At 40.8% G+C, this 24,623-nt stretch overlaps 3 protein-coding genes across 4 annotated transcripts in view; all 3 read left to right on the top strand.

The window, feature by feature from the left end:
* Positions 1 to 18,054, top strand: part of LOC144647163 (uncharacterized) — a 23,539-nt gene extending 5,485 nt beyond the window's left edge. The window contains exons 4-13 of one of the 2 annotated variants that reach the window (XM_078506920.1): positions 1,317 to 1,369; positions 3,477 to 3,506; positions 4,085 to 4,185; positions 4,885 to 4,947; positions 5,962 to 6,025; positions 6,123 to 6,209; positions 6,755 to 6,941; positions 9,484 to 9,563; positions 16,982 to 17,123; positions 17,713 to 18,054. In XM_078506920.1, the coding sequence (XP_078363046.1) occupies positions 1,317 to 1,369; positions 3,477 to 3,506; positions 4,085 to 4,185; positions 4,885 to 4,947; positions 5,962 to 6,025; positions 6,123 to 6,209; positions 6,755 to 6,941; positions 9,484 to 9,563; positions 16,982 to 17,123; positions 17,713 to 17,752 (847 nt within the window). In that variant the 3' untranslated portion in view covers positions 17,753 to 18,054. The remainder of the gene's footprint in view (positions 1 to 1,316; positions 1,370 to 3,476; positions 3,507 to 4,084; positions 4,186 to 4,884; positions 4,948 to 5,961; positions 6,026 to 6,122; positions 6,210 to 6,754; positions 6,942 to 9,483; positions 9,564 to 16,981; positions 17,124 to 17,712) is intronic. The other variant, XM_078506921.1, reaches the window with a different exon arrangement.
* On the top strand, positions 9,570 to 16,203 carry LOC144647165 (uncharacterized). Its single transcript, XM_078506922.1, has 2 exons — positions 9,570 to 11,786; positions 13,947 to 16,203. Exons 1-2 carry the CDS (start codon positions 11,135 to 11,137, stop codon positions 14,627 to 14,629), a joined length of 1,335 nt encoding a protein of 444 aa, XP_078363048.1. The 5' UTR covers positions 9,570 to 11,134; the 3' UTR covers positions 14,630 to 16,203.
* A 5,173-nt stretch (positions 18,055 to 23,227) lies between the features above and the next one.
* LOC144647563 (paired box protein Pax-8-like) lies at positions 23,228 to 23,674 on the top strand. The gene has a single exon (XM_078507355.1). The coding sequence runs from the start codon at positions 23,228 to 23,230 to the stop codon at positions 23,672 to 23,674; it is 447 nt and encodes a 148-aa protein (XP_078363481.1).
* Positions 23,675 to 24,623: the final 949 nt, after the last annotated feature.

Here is a 24,623-nt window from a genome sequence, read left to right as displayed (position 1 = left end):
CATTTTAACAGACATCTCGGATAAATAGTAATATGGATCTTGGAGGGTTAAGGGCACTCTTTTGGCTCCGGGTCAAATAGGGGATCTTTTTGGGTATTAAAAACAAACTAAAGTGATTTGGCACGGCCTTGGCGTATTTATGGTATGATGAATAAACAAACACGAGCGTTATTGCCCCTCCTAGGAATTTAGGGGTAATTTGACAAGGGATTTTTTTAGGGGTTATTTTTGGTCCAGGGATTTTTTTGGGTAATGTCGGAAGAGTTAGGGTTTTTTGGGTCCTGAGTTTTGCCTTCATTCGATCATCCCCGTCATTTACAAGTCGGAGTACCCCCTCCCCCTGGGGTGGGAAGATGGGCGGACATACTCACATATGAAAGGGATGAGGATGCTTGTCAATAAGGTTAACTGTAACCTCTAAAGGACACCAATCTGGGTATGACTCGATTTTTTTTTGCCCCTCAAAAGATATCTTTTTCATGCGTGATCGATCTTGACCAGCATGATAGCTTAAAGTATTGTTATTCTGTCCTGAACACCCTAAAATAATGAGACCAAAATCTGTAATAACACCTCTAAGTGAGCATCCCTGGCCCTTTCATATGGGAGATGCCCCGGGGGGGGGGGGGGTACTCCCATATGTGGCCTATATAGGTATGTGCCGCCCGATAGGGTATGGTTTTTGAGGTTCTCGGTCCTTAAATAGGGTATCATTTTTGCTCTTTTTTGCAATGTGTTCCCGGTGTGATCCTTAGATAGGGTACCTAAATTCTATTAGCTAAAATAAACGCCCAGCTAAACGAAAAAAAGATATCTTAAAACTGAATTTTCTGTTCAGGTATTAGAAAAGCGATTTTATAAAGATTTGTGTCTTGCCGTGCGCGGTGAACCGTTATTTGGGTCGTCACGGAACGCTTCTCCTCGCCTTGAATAGGGTGTCATTTTTCGGGTTTGGGCCTTAAAAAGGGTATCAATTTTCGCTTTCTTTATCCTTAAATAGGGTCAGGGTTTAAGAACCGTGGCGGCACACCCCTATCCGAAATTTATGGGAGTACCCCCCCGGGGGAGATGAAACTGTTGATTATGTCTAACCTAATACCGCTGCTTGCATCTTAATAGGAACACGTTTAGATGCAAGCTGCCCCTCCTTATCATGTTGACGTCTATAATTTAACATTACCTCAAGTTAAAGTTATACAGTTTAAACTATTCATGATTATTGGTGTTTGTTACTAAACTGGTTGATCGAGGTACTGTGTGGTGCAAGACAGTGTCCTCCATTGATAAATGAATTGATTTATTGGTACAATACACAGCGGCAACAGAGGAGGTAGCCGACCGGGTGGATACAATAGTAATGTGGGTTATGGTAAGTCATGTTGACGCAGACGCTCAGTCCTGCTGTTTTATAAATGCTGTCTGTGGTGTTATTCAATCACTCCGCCAGCCGGTCGGCTATAAAGCTGGTGTTATCATTGGTCACTATCTCTATCCATTTGATCTGAAAACGCTAAAAGTCGTCAACTTGGTTGGGCAATATTATCTCCGAATTAAACTTCCTGGTAATTTGACTTGATCAAGGCTATGTAGCCTGAACTATTGGGTAATGCACTTCCATCTTGAGTCTCAAAGCAATGGTTTCGAGAAGATAAATCTCGAACAATATCAACGTGGTACAATGTGAAGTACAGCTGTACTTACAGAGTGGGTAAATCAATCTGGTTTTTTAAAATGGTTCAAAACAGAGTTCTTTCAAGAAAAAAATCAAACTTGATACTGGTATTGAAAATAATGACCTTTGATAGTAGCTTGCATCTTGAGCACTGTGCTCCGGAGTCCTTGTCTTGTATTTGTTGTATAACATACTTAAAAATAGTTTGCTAAAAATGTTCGGGTTGTAGTTTGTATAGTTTGCTATTTGCATGTTTGCTCTAAGAGGCCACTGAGCCCAGGGTAATATTATTTTAAATGGTACCAAATTTGAACTATGATCTAAGGGAAGTAACAAGCTGTGACAGTTGCGGTGACAGTTACTGTCTGTTCCTTGTTCCTTAAGCACTTAAGTGTCGTTTATAAATCTAATTGTAAATGTGACTTTTATTAGACCCAAGAGTGATGTAATGATTTTGTGTGGGTTAATGAGAGCACATGAGACTTGTCACTGCATTAAAAGGTGGTTTATAAGTAAAAACATTGCACTGCTGTCGCTCACAAGCCTTAACACTAATTTTTGGCATGTTAGTTGTTACATTGTTAAGGAGCCAACTACATCAAAGACAATCTGTTGGCTACAGTATGACCTTGGTATAACAAATATACCTCGAGATAGAGAACAAACCTTGCAAAACTGACTATTTTATCTGGACAAACATGTTTATTGCGGTTTTCAATGATATGCTATCTCTAAAACCAACGGTTTTAGGCTTTTTGTTGCTGTCAATCATCTTGGCAGACCTCTCGGAAAACAGAAGTTCACTTCAGCTGGGTCAAAAGGTCACCTCCTGCAGTTGTGATTGGAGATTTCGATCCATTTTGTTTGTTTCTGTATTTCATGGTTCGTTGGCTGTTGCCAGAATTCTGATTGAGGGCAATGAAAAACGCAATCCTTAGTTGGATTTTAAATTTCAGAGTTCACACATCACTGAAAACCGCAATAAACTTTGTGGTGAACACTGGTTATAAAAAAAAAAAACATTATTATTTTGGACCTAGCAACTTTTGTTTAACTGTGGTTGTATTGTACACTACTTCAGATTGTCCGCCTCCTATACTTTGAGTTTCATAAGCCAATCAAATGGGAAACCAACTAAGATGCCAATAATTGATTAAGTCTGTGTTGACTGGCAACAGTGCAGCTTGTTTTACTGCAACCTGGAACACTTGATGTACTTGCCAAGGCTTACATTCTGAGTAGGCTTGCTTGGTTATCTTGGTTATCTTGTTACATAAGAAATGTCCCTTCCAACTTAATGGGGGTCAGGGGGTTAGACCTTTGACACATACATTCATGGTTTTGTTGATTGATAATCTGCTTTTTCCTTCTGGGATTGAACCATGCAAAAAATGTGTGTCAAACAGGGATGTAGATTTGATCTTGGCTCCCCTAACCAGTTAAACTCATGGTTTCCATTATTACAGCAGTTAATGGTGTTGTACTCAGTCTTGGGCTTGACTGGGAACCCTGTGTTTGGGTTAGGTAGCAGCTCTCACAAAGTCTTACACGAATGGCTCGCTACCCTTCAGGAAAACAATAGAACAAACAGCATGAACAGTGCTGCTAACCCCCCCCCCCCCTAATATAAAACAGTAGTAACTGTTACACCAGTGGATAGGTAGAGTTACAAGCTTTAGAGAGCTGCTACACCTCTGCTATGTTTGACGGAAAGGTTAATTGGTAATTTATACTATCACTAAAACTATAACATTTCTTTCATAAGTTTATCACTAAATGGCCTTGTTTGTTCTTTCTTTACTAGGTAATTCATCTGGAGGTGGCCAACAAGAAGGTATTTAAGATACTCTGTCTTCTAAACTTAAGTACGAAAACCAAATTTAAGACGGATTCTGCTAAAAGTTCGAGCAATGAGTGCAAAAATTAAGTACCAAAAATCTGCTCGTAGCACGGCAAATTTTGTATACTTTTTAAAAGATCTTACTGAAATTCATTTGTCTTAGTGACCCCGTAATTCAATTCTAAAGCATTCTCGAGAAAATTAAAGTCAAACCTTGTAAAAAAGTTCAAAACGCGCGCCATTTTGTTTTGAACTGGCGTGAAACTTCGGTTTTGACTGAAATATAGATAATTTTAAATTCATTTTTCTCTCGCGGGGTCAGCTTGAGCGCTAAAGTTTTGGCAGGTTTTTGTTAGCTGTACTCAAGCTGTTACCCTGCTATGAGATCTTCTTGGTAACTCTATTTTTGCCCGTATGGCTCGAATGTTGGGCGGAAACCATCTTAACTTGTCTTGGTCATTTGATTTCCTAATAATGATTTTTACTAATAGTTGCTACACATCTGAGGATAGTCTACCATTTTTAATTCCCTAGCATAATAGTGAAATTATTTGTTCTTCATTATATTGCAGGAAAAGAATATGAGACAGATCAAGTGTTTGTGTCCAATCTTGCTCCGACTGTGACAGAAGAAGCAATCAAAGGTCTTTTTGGCTCTATTGGTATAATAAAGGTAAGTTTGTAGAAGAATGAAGACTTACTTGAATTTCTCATTTATTATGCTTTCAGAAAATGTACATTGCAGGGCTGCAAATAGTTTTTTTCACTTGAAAGGACTTATTGTTAAGCAGAAAACCATTGAACTGGCGTGGCGCGCGATTAGCACGTGCACGCTCACAAACATTTTAAATTAGCAACTAAAACGCAAGCATAGTCACGCGTACGGATTTTTTAGCGTGTGCAAGTCACAGTTGAGTTGGCTTTTTGAAGAAGTCACTTTTTCGAGGATTTGTGGTAGATTTTCGTTCCTACAGTGTTACTGTGTTTGGCCGATTAAACGTATTTGTATTTGAGGTGTTTGCGTTACCGCTCACGAACACTTATGTCCTACTAAGACACCATCTTTGTCAGAAAATTGTTGTCAGACAGATTTTTATTCATTGTTGCCATAAAATGATTTACAATCAAAAAATTGTCTGGATATCAGTCCAACCACATTGGGAATTTCATCAGACATTAGCAAATTTTGGTTGATCAATGTCCGACGACCGACTGTTATTTGCAGCCCTGCAATGTATACTCTATTGGGGGTTAATTGGCAAGGACTTCTGTGCAAGGTAGCCAACTGAAATATTCTTGTCTGATAGCTTAAGTTGTAGAGGGTTTTTTTTATTACAGTACTGTATTAAATAAACTTGTTTTGTTTGTTCAGATTGACAAAAAGACTGGCAGTCCTAAAATCTGGATATACAGGCATCCTGATGGTACCCCTAAGGTAACAATTAAGTAATTATAGTGATAATAATAACAATAATAATAGTACTTTATTGACCCTCCACAAATGGGGCTTTTCAGGGCCAATGTAAACAAACTCTGAAAAAAATAATTAAATAAATAATAAAGTTAATAATTCCAACGTGCAGGAGGCAGATCAGTCAAGCTATTTACAAATGTAGCTGAGGAGTTGAACTTAGGACTACCGAGAACAACTCAAGCTAGTGGTCAGAATGGGACTTGAACCTGGGACCCCCGGATTTCAAGTCCGGCGCTCTAAACAATCGGCCATGCAGCTTTCCAAGTCTGTATAGGTCAGTAGTTGTCAGTTTAGTGGTCCAGGAATAGAGAGCTGTTGTGGCTGCACAGAAGCTCAGTCCCGAAATTTTCCTTTGACAATTTCCACTAGTCAACATGACACTTATCAAGCTCAAAAGGCATATTTTGGTGGGCCTAACAGAAAGTAGAAAGCACTTCACAAGGCTCCAACACAGCTTTTACTTTACAGAGGAGATGCATATGTATCAGCAGGGTTTGTACGAGTTATGGAAAAACCTGGAAAGTTGTGGAATTTTAGAATTTCATTTTCCAGTCCTGGAAAGTCATGGAATTTAAGTGTCGCCATGGAAAGTCTTAATGTTGATTACATGTCATTAGGTTTCCTTTCGCCTCAAAAATGGGAAAAATGTGCCCAAAATGACGATTATTTCTAAGCAGATGGTCAAATTCAGGTCATGGAAAACTTAGAGAAGGCATGGAAAATGTCATAAAATATCATGAATTTCAAAAACTCAAAAGAGTATGAACCCTGTGTCAAAGGCAAACTAAGCACTTTGTTGTATCACTAAAACAGCTCCTCTTGTGAGCTTTCATGTCAGCAATGTAACAAGGTAAACCACTAACATGAGGGCACACGGACTTGATTTTTGCAGTTCTCTGTGCACAACTTATAAGTTAACAAAACTGTGAAATGCCAAACAATTCCTTAGTAATTTTAAGTTCTGATTTGCCGCAGGGAGATGCTACAGTCACCTATGACGATCCACCGACAGCCTCTGCAGCTATTCAGTGGTTTAATGGTAAACATGCTGCTGTTAATATTGTTCTTTCTATGGTTCCAAGTCCTAGTTCGAATGTGTAATTTTCAATTTGACATTGTGTGTTTTTTGTTTGCAGGTAAGGAGTTTCTTGGACAAAACATCAAAGTTGAATTTGCAGAGAAGAGAGTCCCGAAGGGTGGCTTTGGAAGAGGAGGAGGAAGAGGTATGGCCATATAGTAGGACCACTTAAGAATATTTTTCCTGCTATAATTAACACTAAGTCCATGAGTGTGCTTTGAATATGAGGTGGTAGAAAGCCAATGAGCCATGTAGCCCGAGTTGGCTATACCGAGTAACTGTCTCGTATTCAACAAGTGTGAGTGGATAAGTTGTTTTATTAAAAACACCTTACAGTGCGATGCGCCTTACCGTGGCCACCCAACAAACTTTTGATCACGTGTGCTCCCGCAATATTATTATTTGTTTGACGAACATGCCTCCTTGCAAAGTTCAATACGATCAAATGGATACTTGTTACATCGCAGTTATCAACAAGCAGTGAAAACGTAAAATATTACAAGATGACACTTGTAAAAAAGTTTGTTGGGTGGCCATGGTAAGACGAGTTGCACTGTAACAGTTACAATATTTGACCCCCCTGGCTGTTCTTTCTGACGTGAACACCTACCATGTTTGTGGTCAATACTCAGGAACTGCAATTAATTTTAATAGCAAATGATATTTTTCTGATCCTGTTTTTCTACACAGGAGGTGGAAGAGGTGGCCGTGGAGGTGGTGGATATGGTGGTGGTGGTGGTGGTGGCTACGGTGGAGGTGGAGGTGACCGAAGGGGTGGTCGAGATGATAGCCGCGGCGGTGGCGGCAGAGGTCGTGGAGACAGTGGGGGGAACCAGGGCAAGTTAGAAGCTCGTGCTGGAGACTGGGACTGTCCATCGTATGTACATGAATTTTTTTGTGTACTTCTGAATTAGCATTAAAAAACTCATTAATAATTCATAAAGAAAATACAAGAGAAATTAATGTTAATTAATGAGTGCCTTTACATCTGATAAAGTCACGGCTAAACTTTACGTCCAATTTTCTAGGCCAAAATAACCCCAAATCTAAATATTAGTGCAAGAATGAGTTGATCTACATCAGAAGATTTTTAAGCCCTTCAATAAATTCACAGTTCATGTTTTATCAAGTCTAAAACACTCGGCTGCGCCTCGTCTTTTAAACTTGATAAAACACTGCTGCTCATTTATTAAACATTACATAATATGATTTCCTCTTGTCTCTTTATCATGACATTGCCGTTATGTGGGAGACACAGTTGCCTACTGGTTAGTGTGCTGGACTCTGGATTGAGCAGTCTAATCTCATTTGGGGCAAGACACTTTTTTTTTTTCACCGTGCCCCTCTCAACCAAGGTGTATAAGTGGGTACCAGAGAATTTTATACTGGGGGTTACCATGCATTAAAAGACTCATTAATAATTCATAAAGAAAATACAAAAGAAATTAATGTTTAATGAGTGACTTTATATCTGATAAAGACACGACTAAACTTTACGTCCAATTTTCTAGGCCAAAATAACTCGAAATCTAAATATTAGTGCAAGAATGAGTTGATCTTCATCAAAAGATTTTTAAGCCGTTCAATAAATTCGCAGTTCGTGTTTTATCAAGTCTTAAACACTCAGCTGCGCCTCGTGTTTTAAACTTGATAAAACACTGCTGCTCATTTATTAAACATTACCTAACATCCCATTCAGACAGAGAGGGCTAGAATTACTCCTAGTCACTTATTGCAACTGAAGGAATAAAAAAGATTACTTAAAAAAATCGGTAACTTGGTTTAAAGATGAATTCCAGTCCGTACTGCGCAATCTCGGCTGCAATGTTTATGTGAGCCCACACAAAGGAATGTTTACAAGCAAAACTAAAAATTCCGCGACAAACTTACCTTTTTCTTCATAATTAACGCCAGATATCCTTGCAGAACAAATAATAACGAGTAGAGGAACCTTGACGCTATTTCAAACCGACGTTTCAGCTCATCGGAAATTCTTGAACGAAACGAACTGTAATGGCGGACTAAAAAACTTCATGTATGCTGTCACCGAAGTGTAACGTTTCAACGAATTCAAAACAATCTGCGCAGTATGGACTGGAAATCAGCTTTAAATATTAAAATCAAAGTCTCTTCGAGATGTCGACGTTTTTGCATGAAGTATGAGTCGAAGGTTTATCCTGTGCATTGTTCTTCGAACTTATCACTACAGTTTCTTTGTAGTTTAGTTTAACAATTTCCTATCTTCGCAGAGGAAATGCAGCCATATAATTTTGTCAAAAATGGCTCATTCGCGCCGGGTATTTATACACATATTCCTTAACATTACAAAATAAACAGTGCAAATTTCACCGAGATCTGACAATTCTATACTTTAAAATTGCAAGGACCTTTCGAGGCAGTCGATTACGGCAGCGAAATTAGCAAATGAAACAGCAAAATATGCGTTCGACGCTTTGTTTTTGCGACGCCATATTTGAATTGTTATAGCCAGGTAGACCGCTGTTCAATGTGTTGAAGGCCGTATCGTTACGATTGCTCCACGAAAAAGCACGAAAAAAAATACGGAATTTCCACTACTGTCGGAGAAAACATTGCGCATATAATTGGGGCGTAAACAAATCGTTACACTCAGCTGCGTTTTGTCTAGCTCTGTGAGGGTCGGATATCAAGACCCAGGATTAAACAAAAGCCATATATACAGTGAATGCTTTCGAATATATTTGAAGATGAAATACGAAATTTGCTGTCTTTACTGAATTCCACTCGAACTGCGTAGATACGATCGCTGTTGTAAAGCCGATTCATGCAACATTGTCATCCCGTCAACGCGAGGTCACGTCCCTAACGACCTAGGCTGATGACGAAATAGAGTTGCGCTACACGTAGCGACAAATTTGGCCTAATTTTTAACCGCTCCTAAGCTAAAAGAAGCCCCCAACTCTTGCATTTGTTTTAACTTCAATAATATCTTTGAAAAGAGCGAGTTTTTTGGTATGGTTTATTTTGACGTTTGTAATTTTTAAACGATGTAAGTGCTAGTGATTATTTATTCGTGTTTTAGTTACGCATCCATTGTTTGTGCGACGCTTTTTATAGATCGCCTTTCAGACACACGTGCGTTGAGATAAGAAAGCTGACATGTCACTTTTAAAATTGTTATATAACGTTTGTAAATGTGACAAGTCACGTTTTTCACGGATCGCAAGTGATTACCCACAGCGGAAAGTAATCCCTTGAGAAATTAAAACAGTCCCTTGATAAATTAAAAAGTCCCTTGAGAGTTTACAAATATGTGGTTCCAAATTTTGTCCACTAACACTATTCTACGTTTTTAGCTTGTAAACAAGCAAAAACGTCGAAAAAAATAAAGAAAATAATTGCAATTAAAAAAAAATCTGATTCACTTTGTTTGTGACCAGATGTGGAAACATGAATTTTGCCAGGAGGGATACTTGCAACAGATGCCAGACCGCAAGATCTGGTGATGGCGGCGGTGACAGTAAGTAAACTGTAGAAAAAGTTTAGCCTTTCACATTCTGACAGATAAAAACCATTTCTAGTTAAAGGGACATTGTCACCATAATTTAGCGATACTTGAAAATGCTTGCAATGATTGGGTTGGTATTATCTGGAAATCTACTGGCATTGCTAAAACATACTGCACTAGTCATAGAAATTGTCCAAGGTGGTTTGTCTATGGAGGGATACAGTAAACACCCGCATGTAAGAACCTACAATTTTCTAAGTTTGGCAAAATAGGTTCTTGTATTTGGGGGTAGTAATTGTTAATTTAAAGGCTAAGTAGGTTCTTAATAAGGTTCTTAATTTCTAAGGAGGAGCCATAGTTTTTGATTGTATTAGAAGAAAAAAATGGGTTTGGTCCTTCATTATGCAGCATTTATTCATAACTGTATTGCTTCAAGCCTCATGCAAGGTCCCAAGGAGACAATTACAGTCTATGTGAATCTGTCTTTTCTTTATTTGTAAATACAGTTTGGGATGTTCTGTTAAAAATGTTCATAAAAATTTTCTATAACCCACATATAAGAACCTGCTGAAATTTGCTTGGCTAAACAGGTTCTTATATTTTGGGGTATTAAAATGGCAAATTTCTGCCAGCAGGTTCTTAAACCACTAGGTTCTTACACGCGAGTGTTTACTGTATGGCAGTAGTGGCCTAAAACTTTGAAAAAGTCTGGCAGATGTTTTCAAATTTGACAGTGTCACTTGGAAGAAAATCACTTACAAACCACTGATTAACATTTATTTACACCTTGTAGAATGAATTTATGTCTTTCTTTGTCTTTCAAAGGTTATTTTGTTTATCACTGAGTGCACCCTCATAATTCTATCATAGTTTACACAAAAATTTATAAGAATTCTCGTGATACTGCCCCTTTAACTTCAAATTATAGTTCCTCTAAAATTACCGTAATGATTCGATTTAGCGCCCTCCTTCAAATAAGCGTCCCCTTCTGAATAAGCGCCCCCCTTCGAATGTGTTTTTGTCAATAAGCGCCCCTATTCCAATTAGCGCCCCCGTTGTAATAAGCGTCCCCATTCTTATAAACCGTTATAAGCGCCCCAGTTCTAATAAGCGCCTCTATTGTGGATAACTGCCTCTACTAAAGTGATCGACGTCGAAAAGATAAACTTATGAACATTCACCATATCGTACATGTAATTATATTAAGAAAGTTTTACAATAACAAACTGTAAAACGCAGTTAATGGATCGTGACGTATTACACGTTACGGTCAGTCAAGGTCAACAATGCATGCATGCTGGCTATGTAATTCTACTGTGTTGCAACACTGTCTCTTTTTTATTTCTTTCGCTTAATGCGGTTGGCTAAGGCCTTCAATGTTTCACAATGTTATCTCGTGATGCCTAGTTGCTTTACAGTACGTATTTTACTATTGGTTGTACATTATACCTCATGTGTCTGTTAAGTTTATACCTTTGATGTAACACTTCATTCTCCTCGTGGTAGCATTGTAATAGTATATACAATTATTTCGTTTCAATCGTTGTAAGTTTTTTACGTTCACCTAAGTGCAATTTCTCCAGATGGCCCGTCCTAGAAAAGCTAACAGTTCTGCAAATCACCAACGCAAGGACGACCTTTCGTCCTTGTCCACGGAGGTCCTGAAACTCCGTCTACAAGCGCTTCACTTACCAGTTACGGGTTCGCGAGCAACCTTAATCGCCGCCCTTCGAGCGGCCCAATCTGGCGGATCTGCCCGCTCCGCTCCAAAGAAGTCAAAGAAGACAGCTGCAGGACGCGTTTCTAAACGCTCAACTACAGGGCCTCGTGCTGCGTCGAAACGGTCCGTGGCTGGAGACACAAATCGGTCTTCGCAGACCGGTCAGGCAGATACCGTCGACGACATCGATGATCTCTCTTTACCGTCGGACCACGAGGACGCATTATCGGGCGAGGACTCTGACTCTGACCCTGACATACTCATCCAGTCGCAGGGACCATCGAAAAGCCTTCCACATGTTCAAAGCGGTTTCAACGAGGACCAATTGGCTGTGATCCGGAACACTGTCCAAGTTTCCGTTCAAGCTGCGCTGGCCAACCAAAACGGAGCTCTAAATCCTCCTACGAATGGATTAACCTCTCCAGCGGGTCCTCCATTTCCTACGCCTGGTTTGGCGACTCCTTTGGGCCTCAATCGTCCTTTGGATAGAACGCTAGAAGATCGTATTCTAAGGGGTGAGTACATTGACTTTTCTGTTTTACTCCCCGACTCCATCCACCAGGCCCAGCTCCCGGACATTCAGTTTCGGTTGGCGGACTCGTCCCCAGGTCCCGGGGGTTCCCCTATCACCATGGTGCGTAAACGAAAGCCCGTGATCGATAGTTTTCAAAAATGGATAGACGCCTTCACAACGTACATGGTCGTCATTGTGGCTGCCTACCCTCGGAGAGCCCTTGAGCTGTTGAAATACCAACAAATTATCAGCTTGGCGGTCACCAAATTTAAGGGCTTCGCTTGGCTGTCGTACGACGAACAGTTCCGTCGGAGGGCAGCTCACCAGTTGACACTGAGTTGGGATAAGATCGATTTGGAACTTTGGGCGATTACATTCTCCGGCCTGGCCAGGCCTCACTGCCCCCACTGCTCCAGTCCTCACCACCTCCAGGGAGACTGCCCTTTAGCTGACCCATCACGTCGCCGCAGAAGTAACGCCCACTGTTATGACTTTAACAGGACTTCAGGATGTTCACGCCGCTCCTGCCCTTTCCCACACGTCTGTAGCCGGTGCAGTTCCACCAGCCATTCCTTCTCCAGTTGCCCACAGAAGTCTGGCGGCAATGGAGCAAAGACCAGCCACAGCGAGCGGCCCAAGAAGTAAAAGACCTCCTGTATCCTCTCCTATTGACATTGACCGCCTACAACATGAACTTTTATTTCATCCTAATCATAATTTTGTTACAACCTTAATTCATAATTTACGGTTTGGGGCTCGAATTGGGTACACAGGCCCTCGTAAACCCCGGGTCTCCCGTAATTTGATTTCTGCTTCCCAACACCCTGAAGTGGTTTCATCTAATTTAGCTAAAGAGATTAAGATGAGCAGGGTAGCAGGCCCTTTCCTTTCGTCCCCTCTTACTGATCTTCAATGTCACCCGGTGGGGGTTGTTCCTAAGAAACACTCCTCTGAATGGCGTACAATTTACCATCTTTCATACCCTGAGGGGGATAGCATTAATGACCACATACAAAAGGACCTGTTTTCCCTCCAGTACGTCCGGGTGGACGATGCCATCCGCCTTCTCCAAACTCTGGGTCAGGGTTCCTTCATGGCTAAGACTGACCTAAAGTCAGCCTTTCGTCTGATTCCCATTCACCCGGATGACTGGAACCTCCTGGGTATTTATTGGCAGTCAAAATTCTATGTGGACCTCTATCTCCCCTTTGGGCTCCGCAGTGCTCCATACATCTTTAATCAACTGTCCGACGCCTTAGAATGGATCCTGAAACACAATTACGGGGTTCACAACATTCTGCACATATTAGATGATTTTTTCATAGCTGAACCCTCAAAACTACAATGTCTCCGGAGTTTCACCACCCTACTGAAGGTGTTCATGGCAGTCAAAGCCCCAGTAGTTGCCTCAAAGACCTTGGGCCCCTCCCAGGTCCTGGAATTTATGGGTATCGTGTTGGATAGCGTTCGCATGGAAGCCCGCCTTCCAGATGACAAGCTTGTCAGAATAAAGGACATGCTTCAGTCATTTACTCAACGCCGCTCGGCACGGCTGGTGGAGCTTCAGTCCCTTATAGGCACTTTACAGTTTGCCTGCAAGGTAGTAGTCCCAGGGAGAACCTTTCTACAGCGGGTCATTAATCTCACCCGGGGCGTCTCTAGTCGTTTCCATCATGTCCGTCTCAACAAAGAATTTTTTAAAGACCTTGAAATGTGGAAAACATTCCTCTCCACCTGGAACGGGCGCTCCTTTTTCCTAGACACTGCTGTAACTCCCACCCCTGACCTGGAAATGTATACCGATGCTTCGGGTACAGTGGGGTTTGGGGGCTACTTCCAGGGCAAGTGGTTCCAAGGGAAATGGCCTCCTCATCTCCAGATTAATAAGGCTCAGGGCATTAGTATAGAATGGCAGGAACTATTCCCGATTGTGGTTGCTTGCGACATTTGGCATCCGTTTTTTACAGGCAAACGCCTACAGTTCTGGTGCGACAATGAATCAGTCGTAGCTATCATTAACTCTGGTCATTCAAGAGCCCCTCGTATTATGGACTTGGTTCGGGTTTTGGTACTTCTCTCCATGAAGCACAATTTCATTGTACGGGCAAAACATGTCCCTGGGGTTTCTAATGGCATTGCTGACTCCCTCTCCCGCTTTCAGGTCCAGCGTTTCAGGGAATTGGCCCCCCATGCCGACCCCCAGCCCTGTACCATCCCGCCTTCCCTTCTGGCTCTCTGAGGGATGAAGTTCTAACTTATGCCAACTGGGGACTTGCACGGAACACCAACCGCTCCTACAGCTCTGGCGAGAAAAGGTTTATTCAGTTCTGTTTTATGAACCGCATAGTATCCAATCGGGGCGACATTCTACCTGCCTCAGAAGGGACACTTATATATTTCGCTTCATATTTAGCTAGGACAGTGCGTCATGGTACAATTAAGCTGTACCTGGCTGCCGTGCGCAACCTTCATATTTCCTGTGGGCATGGTGACCCTCTGCAGGGTAAATTACTTCTAAAAAAGGTTCTAAGGGGTATTCTTCGTTTTCAAGGGCAGTCACATAGTTTACGTCAGCCTGTTACTCCCAGGGTTCTGCTGTCCATCCGCCCTTTTCTCCAGGGCTGGTTGGGGGCTAAAGACTTTCTCATGGTATGGGCCGCCTTTACCCTAGCCTTTTTCGGTTTTCTTCGTTGTAGTGAGTTTACCTATCAAGGGGTTAATAATTATCGCTCTCAGTTTGACCTGTCGACAGATGCGATCTCGTTCTACCCCAGTCTGGCAAACCCGCAACACATGTCTGTTACCCTTAAAGCTTCTAAGACAGATTTTTTTCCGGCAGGGTAACACCCTTACCATTGCACGTACCTCCGCCTCGTTGTGCGCTGTTACTGCCATGCAAAATTTTTTCCTGGCGGTTCAGCCACCACCTGGACCTCTTTTCTCCTTCCAGTCAGGTCGGCTCCTGACCAGGTCCTCGGTCTCAGCCCTTCTCCGGGATGCTGCCCGGCAGGCAGGCCTCCCCTACAAAAGTTTAAAGGGTCATAGTTTCCGCATCGGTGCCGCATCGGCAGCGGCTGCTGCTGGTTTGCCAGACTGGCTGATTAAAGTGTTAGGGAGGTGGTCTTCTGACTGCTATCAACTGTATATTCGTACACCTCCCTCAATACTACTGTCTGCAGCTCCCAGGATGGCATGTTCTCCTGGCTCTGCTAGTCTAGGTTAGCTTTCATTTTAAAAAGTGCCTTTTATTTTCCCGTTGCTTGGGGGGATACATGCCCTGCATGTATCTGTGGCGGTTAAGTCTTGGTAGCGACTTCCCCCAAGCCTTTTGGCTTTGTTTTTGCTTGTGTTTGTTATTTCTTTGCCTGCCAATACTCTTGTCCGATCCAGCACTAGCTTATGGTGCTGGGGAGATAAGTGAGGCTTTTAAGGGCACACGATATGTATCGACCTGCCAATACTCTTGTTCTGCCTGTCAGCGTAGTCCTGGGGAGACAAGTGAGGCTTTAAAAGGTCACGCAATTTTAGTCGCTTGTCACGCCAACCGCAGGGTATGTGTCCCCCATTACGCCAAACTTTGTGTTGTGTGTTTTGATTTATTACATAAGATATTTTGATGCGGAACAGAGACATTAAGAAAGTTTTACAATAACAAACTGTAAAACGCAGTTAATGGATCGTGACGTATTACACGTTACGGTCAGTCAAGGTCAACAATGCATGCATGCTGGCTATGTAATTCTACTGTGTTGCAACACTGTCTCTTTTTTATTTCTTTCGCTTAATGCGGTTGGCTAAGGCCTTCAATGTTTTACAATGTTATCTCGTGATGCCTAGTTGCTTTACAGTACGTATTTTACTATTGGTTGTACATTATACCTCATGTGTCTGTTAAGTTTATACCTTTGATGTAACACTTCATTCTCCTCGTGGTAGCATTGTAATAGTATCACAATTATTTCGTTTCAATCGTTGTAAGTTTTTTCCCACCCTCCCACCCCTTTTTTTTGTGGGAGTCTTCTTGTTTTGTTACAATAAATTTGGGACACTTCCCCTTTTGCGGTTCTCGGTTAAGTCTTGGTAGCGACTTCCCCCAAGCCTTTTGGCTTTGTTTTTGCTTGTGTTTGTTATTTCTTTGCCTGCCAATACTCTTGTCCGATCCAGCACTAGCTTATGGTGCTGGGGAGATAAGTGAGGCTTTTAAGGGCACACGATATGTATCGACCTGCCAATACTCTTGTTCTGCCTGTCAGCGTAGTCCTGGGGAGACAAGTGAGGCTTTAAAAGGTCACGCAATTTTAGTCGCTTGTCACGCCAACCGCAGGGTATGTGTCCCCCATTACGCCAAACTTTGTGTTGTGTGTTTTGATTTATTACATAAGATATTTTGATGCGGAACAGAGACATTAACTGCAAAAAGGAACAATTCTTTCAAAAGTAACTAAAATTTCAACAATTTGTTACTGTTACAGTTTCTGTTTTTGTTAGTTATCTTAATATTTCTTAAAGTTCTGTTTCAAACATTTGGTCGTTTCTCAAAAAATTAAATAAGCGCTCTGTCTCGAATAAGCGCCCTCCCTTGAGGTGCCAAAAGTAAATAAGCGCTCTGGGCGCTAAATCAAATCATTACGGTAGATGACATTCAATGCACTATTGACCATTTTGAAGCAGTTCAGCATTGGATGCAAAAAACAGATTAAGAAAACAGGTATATCGTATTTATTCCAATAAACACTGCGGTGTTCAAGGGCGGCATTTATTTGAGGGTGGCGTTAATTTAAAATCCAATTTATCTCTAGCCAACAATAGCATGGTAAATGGACATTTGAACTTTACAAAACAGAAACGTGTTGACGTGCATGGCCAAAAGTCATTTTTAAAAACATTGTTAACATCAAGGAAATTAATTATTTTAGACTTGCTCAAACTTAATGATTACTGCTTTTGCTTTTTGAGTCTATTATTGGAATAAACACCGCATCATGGTGGGGCGTTAATTCTAGGGCGGCATTTATTAATGTTTCTGTCCTAAAATGCGGCTTTCATTTGAGGGGGGTGTTTATTCGAGGGAGGCATTTAATCGAATAAATACGGTAACTGACATAATAGAGGGTGATGTGTTCCCCTGTTTGTAACAAGTTCTTGTTAACTACCTCTATAATCACCAAAATATTTGAATTGTCATTATCATTTTAGGTGGTGGTGGATACGGAGGAAGAAGTGGCGGCGGTGGAGGAGGCTGGGGTGGAGGTAGAGGCGGAGGACGTGGTGGTGGACGTGGCGACAGAAGAGGGGGGCCAGGTGGGCGTGGTGGAGGCGGACGGGGTGGCTATGACAGGTAAGATGCCTGGCTGTTATATTCATTGTATTTGTCGATCTTCACTGATGTTGTATATCTACATTGTTAACAAGTGTCTACCATTTTTTAACTACTATTTTACAAGATGTTACCATCATTGATGGGGTTTATCGTTGATTTTACATTTAACTTGACAGAAAAAATGAATCTTTGTTATAGGGGCTATGTCACAGTATTTTAGGTAATTCTATTTATTTTCGTTGATTAAGAACCGTAAACTTCAAACTGGCAGAGTAAAACTCTTTAATTGGCTAAATCACGGACACATAACAAACAAGGGTGACTTTCGAGCATTGCAAATGACACTCTCGCACAAATTGAGATAAACTTGAAAAAAGTCAGGCCGACGTTTCTCAAGTTTACCTGAACGCAATCCGTTTTAATCTTCTCGAATTTTGCCCATCCATGCCCCTCTTTGGCCGTTCTGTGTTTCTTTTGAATTCGTCTACAGTTTTAACCGTTATTGTGATATTTCAGTTAATTCTATGACCAGTTGGTCAGTGCAGAAATTGCCTAAAATTGCGTGACATAGCCCCTTTAATTGGCGCTATCTTTTTCCTTTTCGCAGACAAGGGATGAGACAGGAGCGAAGAGATCGACCATACTGATGAGGCACTTATTTCACTTTGATTAAGACATGCTACTTAGTTGTGTAGATTGAAACCCTAAAGCTCATGCCCTTGTTTATTAAATAAGATCAAACGTTTTGCAGAACAACACATCTTATTACTGAGTGTCTAGTAGATAAATTATTATATTGTTTGAACTGTATTGTAAAGTTTAATTGTAAAGGTTGTCTTTTGTGTCACTGTTATCAATAAAACATTTAAAGCTTGCAGAAAAATTCATGTTGAAACATGTATACCCTGTTATTGCTAAATACAGAAAATCAATTTTTAAAACTAAACAATCACATTCTTGTCTTATTAGAGTAGTTATGGTAGTGACTTAATTAGTTCATACAGAAATGTTTGACGGTATTCTTTTTAAATTGGTAAAGTTCATTGTTTGTCAATAGTCTTTCTCAGATATGGATTCTGGGAAAATTTTCCAAAAACCTGTGTCGTTAGAGTTAAGCCGAAGCCAAAAATGGCATTCCAATCTTGTCCCAAGATCTGTTTTTGTCCATAAGCACGCAAGTAAAAATATTGAGGAACTATCGGCTGATAGTTGCCCCGCGGAAATTTGATGTTCTTAAAACAAATATTAGCCCGAGAAGCGAAGCTTCGAGGGCAAATATGCTAGTTTTAAGAACATCAAATTTCCAAGGGGCAACTATCAGACCGATAATTCCGAGACAGAAACACTCAATTGTCTTTATTGTTCACCACTAAATTTTCTTCCACGCGCGCACATATGATAGTGCCCTCCGGCGGACGGGCACTATCGCGTCACGTGTTCAATTTAAACCAATTAGAATCGGAGAAAATTTAGTAGTGAACTATAATTTTGGATATTAAATTGCCACAACTAATAATGAAAACAAGATGAACTGCATTAGCTCTCTTGTTTCGGTGACCACGGGCTCTCTGACAAGAAACGTAGACAGGGTCTGGGAACCTTGTGGCTCTTTGGTCAGTTACTGCTCACGATAGAGCCCAGGTTCCCTTCAACCGAGCTCATCTAAGGATTAAACTGCAACTACAGCCTAGTAGCAGGGATGGCGCAGTGGTGAGAGCGCTTGCCTCCCACCAATGTGTCACAAATTCGATTCCTGGACCCGGCGTCATTTGGTTTGAGTTTGTTGTTGGTTCTCGTCCTTGCTCCGAGGATTTTTCTCCAGGTTCTCCGGTTTTCCTCTCTCCACAACTCGACACAACTCTGCTAATTTCCAATTCGATCGGGAACAGTGGTACTCCCGAGTAGGCGACCAGAGAGGGATGTGTGAAATTTAGGGTAGAACAGTGGACGAAGAGCCATTTATTGTTTATTTATTTTATCAGACCAAGCTGATGGCAATATATGTGGTGCAAATTTGTTGGGAGGGCACTAGTTTAGAAGAGTGAACATGAACTTGCTTATAAGTGGTAGGTGCACTCTTCTCCGCGGGGGCTCATAGAGGTTTTCTGTGCGAGGAGAATCCGCTTAGCGAAGTGAGTGCACTTGTAAACTGCTCGATGTATCTCTCGTCTTTTACGCCTGCACTAACGTTGCCCATCGAATTTGCACAGTGAACGCCCTGAAAGAAAAGGGGTCCTGTCATTGGATGTTTTCCTACTTGGAGAGGGGTGCCTCACCCGTATACGGGATAAACATAGAAGATAAGCTCCCCAAAACGTATGGCTTAATAAGAATGCTTGCGCTAATCTCACATCTGGTCAAGTGCGTTCAATTCGCCAATCTGATTGGTTGATGAACAGCTTCAGCATTTGCGCGCGGATGATGCAAACTTTCGCGCGCGCGCACCGTGTGTTAGCTAGTAGGAAAATATTTGGTTTTAAGGGCTTTTCTACAAACGCGTCGTGTTTTGATGCGAATAAGCTATGGAATAAGCTATATTCGTTACTAATGCGAATAAGCTAAAGATACAGTTTAGTTCAAGCTTGTTAGAACAAAATGTTTTAAAATGACGATATTCGTGTGTAAAAAGATGGGCTAAAAACTTTGCAAATCTGATGCGTACAGCTAGCTTGTACGCGTCAAACACAACGCGCGCTTTTCCCTACCGTAAAAGGCTGGTTTGAGTGTTTCAATTTATCAGCAAAAACACGACTGGCGTTTTTTTTTCTTCCTCAACGCTATTTCAAGATTGCGTTACTTGTTTTTCCTTGTATGGGAAAACTTCATTAGCTATTTACAGCGGCCAAGTGAGCTTTTCATCTACTAAATTGCCGAGCAAGCTTAGTCGCGTCGTGTGTCACTTTTGTGACACATTTGACGCGAGCAAAATCCGACTTTACCGGATGTTCTCTCCGAGGGTTGAGAAGATCTGGGTACGAGATTATTGATGCGCACATACGTATTAGACAAGCAAAATGGGTAGGGCTGAAGTAGCATACAGATTTTTATAGGCCAGGTAATATAGATCTCATTTTCTAAGCCGAGTCCTAAAACGGAGTTCCACTGTTGTTTCTTCAGTTCTTAATTGAATAGAACTAAATGTTGCACCAACAAGCAATTTTTACTTTGCTGTTTGACAGCTCTAGCTTAGCTGTACATGTGATCCCTCAAACTGGCACGCCTTGCGAGAAAATAGAGAGATTAAGTATGACGTTATACGGCAAACGCAAGCTTGCCTTTCATTTTGTTACCTTTTTATGAAATTCTAAAATTCATCTCTCATAAAAATAGGGGGAAAATCCCACATTCATGACAAACACAAAAGTTCTCATTTACGCGTACGAACGCCAAACGGCAGAAGTTGAATTCTTGCTTTTTGCGGGAGAACTAAACGCCATGCTTAATAACAAACATGACTTACTGCGATGGAGTTTCTCCTTCGACTTGTCTCCTTTCTGCAATAAGCAAAGTGACCAATGTTCCTTTACGGCCAAGAACATCCTGAGCTTTCGACCGAAAATAAAATAATCTGGCTCTAAAATTTCAGTTTAGGCATTTCCGCAGTTTGGTTTTCGTATTTCAGTTTATCGGTATTTTGGTTTTCGACTGATTTCTGTTTTCGGAATATCGGTTTTAGATTTCAGTTTTTCGGCATTTGTTATTTTGGACGGATTTCGGTTTTCGCCGACATTTTTTTTCGACAGATTTCTGTCATTTGGCTTAAAATTTCAGTTTCAGCGTCAAAATTTTTGACATATTTCCGTTGTTGGCAATTTAGATTTAAGCCTTATTTCAGTTCATGTGAATCTTAGCTTTGTTTCGCCATTTTAGTATACAGTAAAAACCCGCGTATAAGAACCTAGGTTTTTTCAAGTTAGCCTTAACAGGTTCTTATATAAATGGTATTTAGTGTAAAATTAGGCTTACTGGGTTCTTAATTAGGTTCTTAACTTTTGTTCAAGAAATAAAGTAGAATTTGTAAATGATCTGCTCTTTAATGTCCAATAACAGTATTCTTGAAGGCTTCGGTAAGCAAAATACTATACTATTTTAATCTGATTCCGTTAAAATCAAAACTATACTGTAACCTTCACTATAATTCCCAATAAATCTTGTAACTATGCTGTAACTATAATGTGTACAGACTCTGTTATAAATATATTTTTGAGAAGATTTTTTAATTCTATATTTTTGAGAAGATTATTTTTTCTTTTTGAAAATAAGAACCTGTTTTAGAATTTTAGCCTAAAATGGTTCTTATGTGAAGAGTGCTTAAAAATGAAATTTTAGCCTAACAGGTTCTTAAATGTTAGGTTCTTATACGCGGGTTTTTACTGTAGGACATATATTCCACAAACTATTTTTCTTTTTTGTTGCCCTTGCTACACCCAGGACTGCGATGATCTCACGTACGTCCAACTTACGAATTCAAGATTTAAATATTTTAACTTTTCTATTCATATAAAATTTACTAATTTCTTGTCACCATTGCTGTCGACTGGCGACTTAATATCATTCCCTAGAAAGATGCACTGACTGCGCAACAGAAATACATTGAATTCTTTGTGTAAGACACAAGTTTTTTAACAGAACATTTTCGGGAAACGTTACACATGTTATGTCGTGATTTTGGAAGTGAGGTTTTTCCTAGGAGCCGGCCCGGCGATGGGGTTCGAATTCTGTTGCTATTACATGATCAATTTTCAGCCTGGGCTGATTTTGCCATGTAATCGACCAATGCACATGCCCAAGTTCAATATTCGACCCAGGCTTAAATTCGGTTCATCACGATTACATTGACTTTTGCATCCCTTTTCAGCCGCTTTGACCGTGCTGGAAATTCGAGCCCGGCTTTTGCAACTTATTTTTTCGCGGAATCGTTCACACCTGTAAACAGGTACTTTGTTGATCGGCGTTCGGAATACCTTCGCTTAACCCAGTCGGATGTATCCGATTTTTTACGAAGACATCAGTCAACAATGCCCCCGTACTGATTTTATGCAAAGTCTAGGAAAATTATGCTCTATTAGTATGAAGAGAAAACCATACTTTGTTCTTTTACCCTATTCCGACAGAAAATTCTTAGAAAATATGTAGAAAGGCAGGGAACAGTTAACGCACCATCCTCGGAGACCCAGGGGCAGTTAGTGGGGCGAAACGAAGGAATAAACCAGGCAGAAACCGTAGCGACGAGCCGTTCTTAAGAACTTTCGACGCTACGATTTCTGCCCGGTTTATTCCTTCGTTTCGCCCCACTAACTGCCCCTGGGTCTCCGAGGATGTTAACGCACCCGAGTGCACTGTTGAGTTACTTATGAACACAATAGAGGTGCATAGAGAAACTCGCACTTTTTGAGTGTAAATATAAATCAACAATGCACGAGGAGCGTTTGTTATTCCTTTGTTCAATGTTCAAGAAATTGGATCTGAGCAGCTCTTCCCAAGACCCACATGAACGGCTCACTACCCTTCGAGAGAACAAACAACAGGAACAATTTCCTTATCCCCAAAACAGAAGCAACTATTACCCCAGAGGACCAGTAGAGGTCAGTAGAATTACAAGCTTACAGCAGCTGCTACACTACTGAAGAATTGCGCGCGCTCAAACTCGTGACGTAGGCCACGTGCATTATATCTCAGGGGATATTACACGGCGGAGGTAGTTTCGTAAGAATTAACCAGCGGTCTACTTTCCAGTGAGACTCCTGTCTATGTAAGACAGTATGATATGTTACTCATAAGACACAATTTATATGGTAGGCATGTCCCAGAAGGTATGGTTATCAGCTGTTTTGATTAGTATGAAATTATCTTTTCGCAATATCGTCAGAAATAGGCTAATCTTTTTGAGATTTAAAGGATAAATAAATTGTTGCCGTGTAGCACTTTGGATTACAGTGCGGACACTCGAACCATGAACACTTGGACATTTTTTTGGGTCTTTTTTGACGGTTAGCCAATGAGAGCTCTTCTTATAAACAAAAGGAATAACATTTTTTAAGCGCCGTCCAATCACAGCGGTTGCGGGAAAATATAATGTGAGTTTCTTTATGTCAGCGACACGGCAATATTTCGAATGTGAAATGGCCTACGCGCCTGCTAACTACACTGGAAAGTACATATTTTTCGCTAGAATCAAGTTATCTTTCAAGATTTTATCGCCACCGTCGGAGTCTTTTTTATTCCTGTTCGGCAAAGGTGAATGCAAACTCGGTGTTCATCGACAGCAAGGGATCTATCGCTACGACAATGGTAAAGCTCTGCCTGAAGTTTATCGGGAAAGAATGCTTGATCTACATCATCAAGGGTTTTCGCAAAGACAAATTTCACAAAATATGCGAGTTAGCGTCGGATGTGTAAATAAAGTTGTTCAATCTTACGAAGAGAGCAACTCATCTCTGGCTGGGCCGCGAAAAACACCGGTTCGAAATAAAATGTCAACAGATGTTGTCGAATATGTGGTATCAGAGAAATTATGTAAACCTAGCGTGTATACAAGTGAGATTCAACAGCGGTTGTTGTTAGATTAGCGAAGCTGTGTCCAAAGTAAGTCCAGCAAATTCAATCGCATACTTTAGAAAATGCGGCTACGTGACTGACAACTCAGATTTTTATCTTACACATAAAAACAAATAAACTCACTCTTGCCGCTAACATGGCTACACAACGTAGATTTTCTTCAAATGCAGGCGCAGATTAGACAAGATAGAACAAACTTTATTGAATAGAATAGAAATTGTTCTGATTCAAAATAAGTCCAGCAAATAGCATACTTTAGAAAACACGGATATGTCTGATTCTGTTGCTATTTTTATCTTATCCGTGGGAACAAATAAACTCGCTCTTGTTGCTACGCAAATGTAAGTTTCCTTCAAGCGCAATAAGACACAGAATGTATGTTAAAAACTAAACTTTATTAAATATATTCTGTTCTGATTCAACCTTATTGTCACGTTCTAGTAGTCTAAAAGTCAAACTTTATTTTTGTACAGCACAATCACAACCAGAAATGCATGAACTAATGTCTGAACTAATTACAGTGTACCAGCACATTATTTGAAGCCGAAATGAAAACACGCAAAAATAAAAACACAACAGGGAACAGATCAAACGCAGTTTAGTGCAGCATAACATGAGTAAAGTACAATTTTACCATTTGCATGCATTCCTTTTTTCCGCTCACTGCACTCGGAGAGAGAGAGTCAACAATTCCATGTTTATACTCTTCGATAACACTTGGCAATCTCCAGTCATAATTTTCCTCTAATAGAAGTTTATTTCGCAGCGCTCGCTGAACCCGTTGCTGAAGAATCATCAAGTCTCTATCCAAGGCAGAACGATCTAAATATTTCGCTGGGTTCTGTTTCTTTAGATCGACGTGGTCGCATAAATAGCAAAGAACCTTGATTTAGTTCGTTGGCGGGAAGCGCTAAATACGTCGTAGTCGCTCTTTGCTTTCGTATACTATTATTCAACTTC

Source organism: Oculina patagonica, chromosome 3 (assembly GCF_052425735.1).
Source record: "Oculina patagonica isolate OP01 chromosome 3, crgOcupat, whole genome shotgun sequence".
NCBI classification, from domain to species: Eukaryota; Metazoa; Cnidaria; class Anthozoa; order Scleractinia; family Oculinidae; genus Oculina; species Oculina patagonica.
Note: the sequence above shows the minus strand (reverse complement) of the source record. Positions and strands in the feature narration are given on the sequence as shown.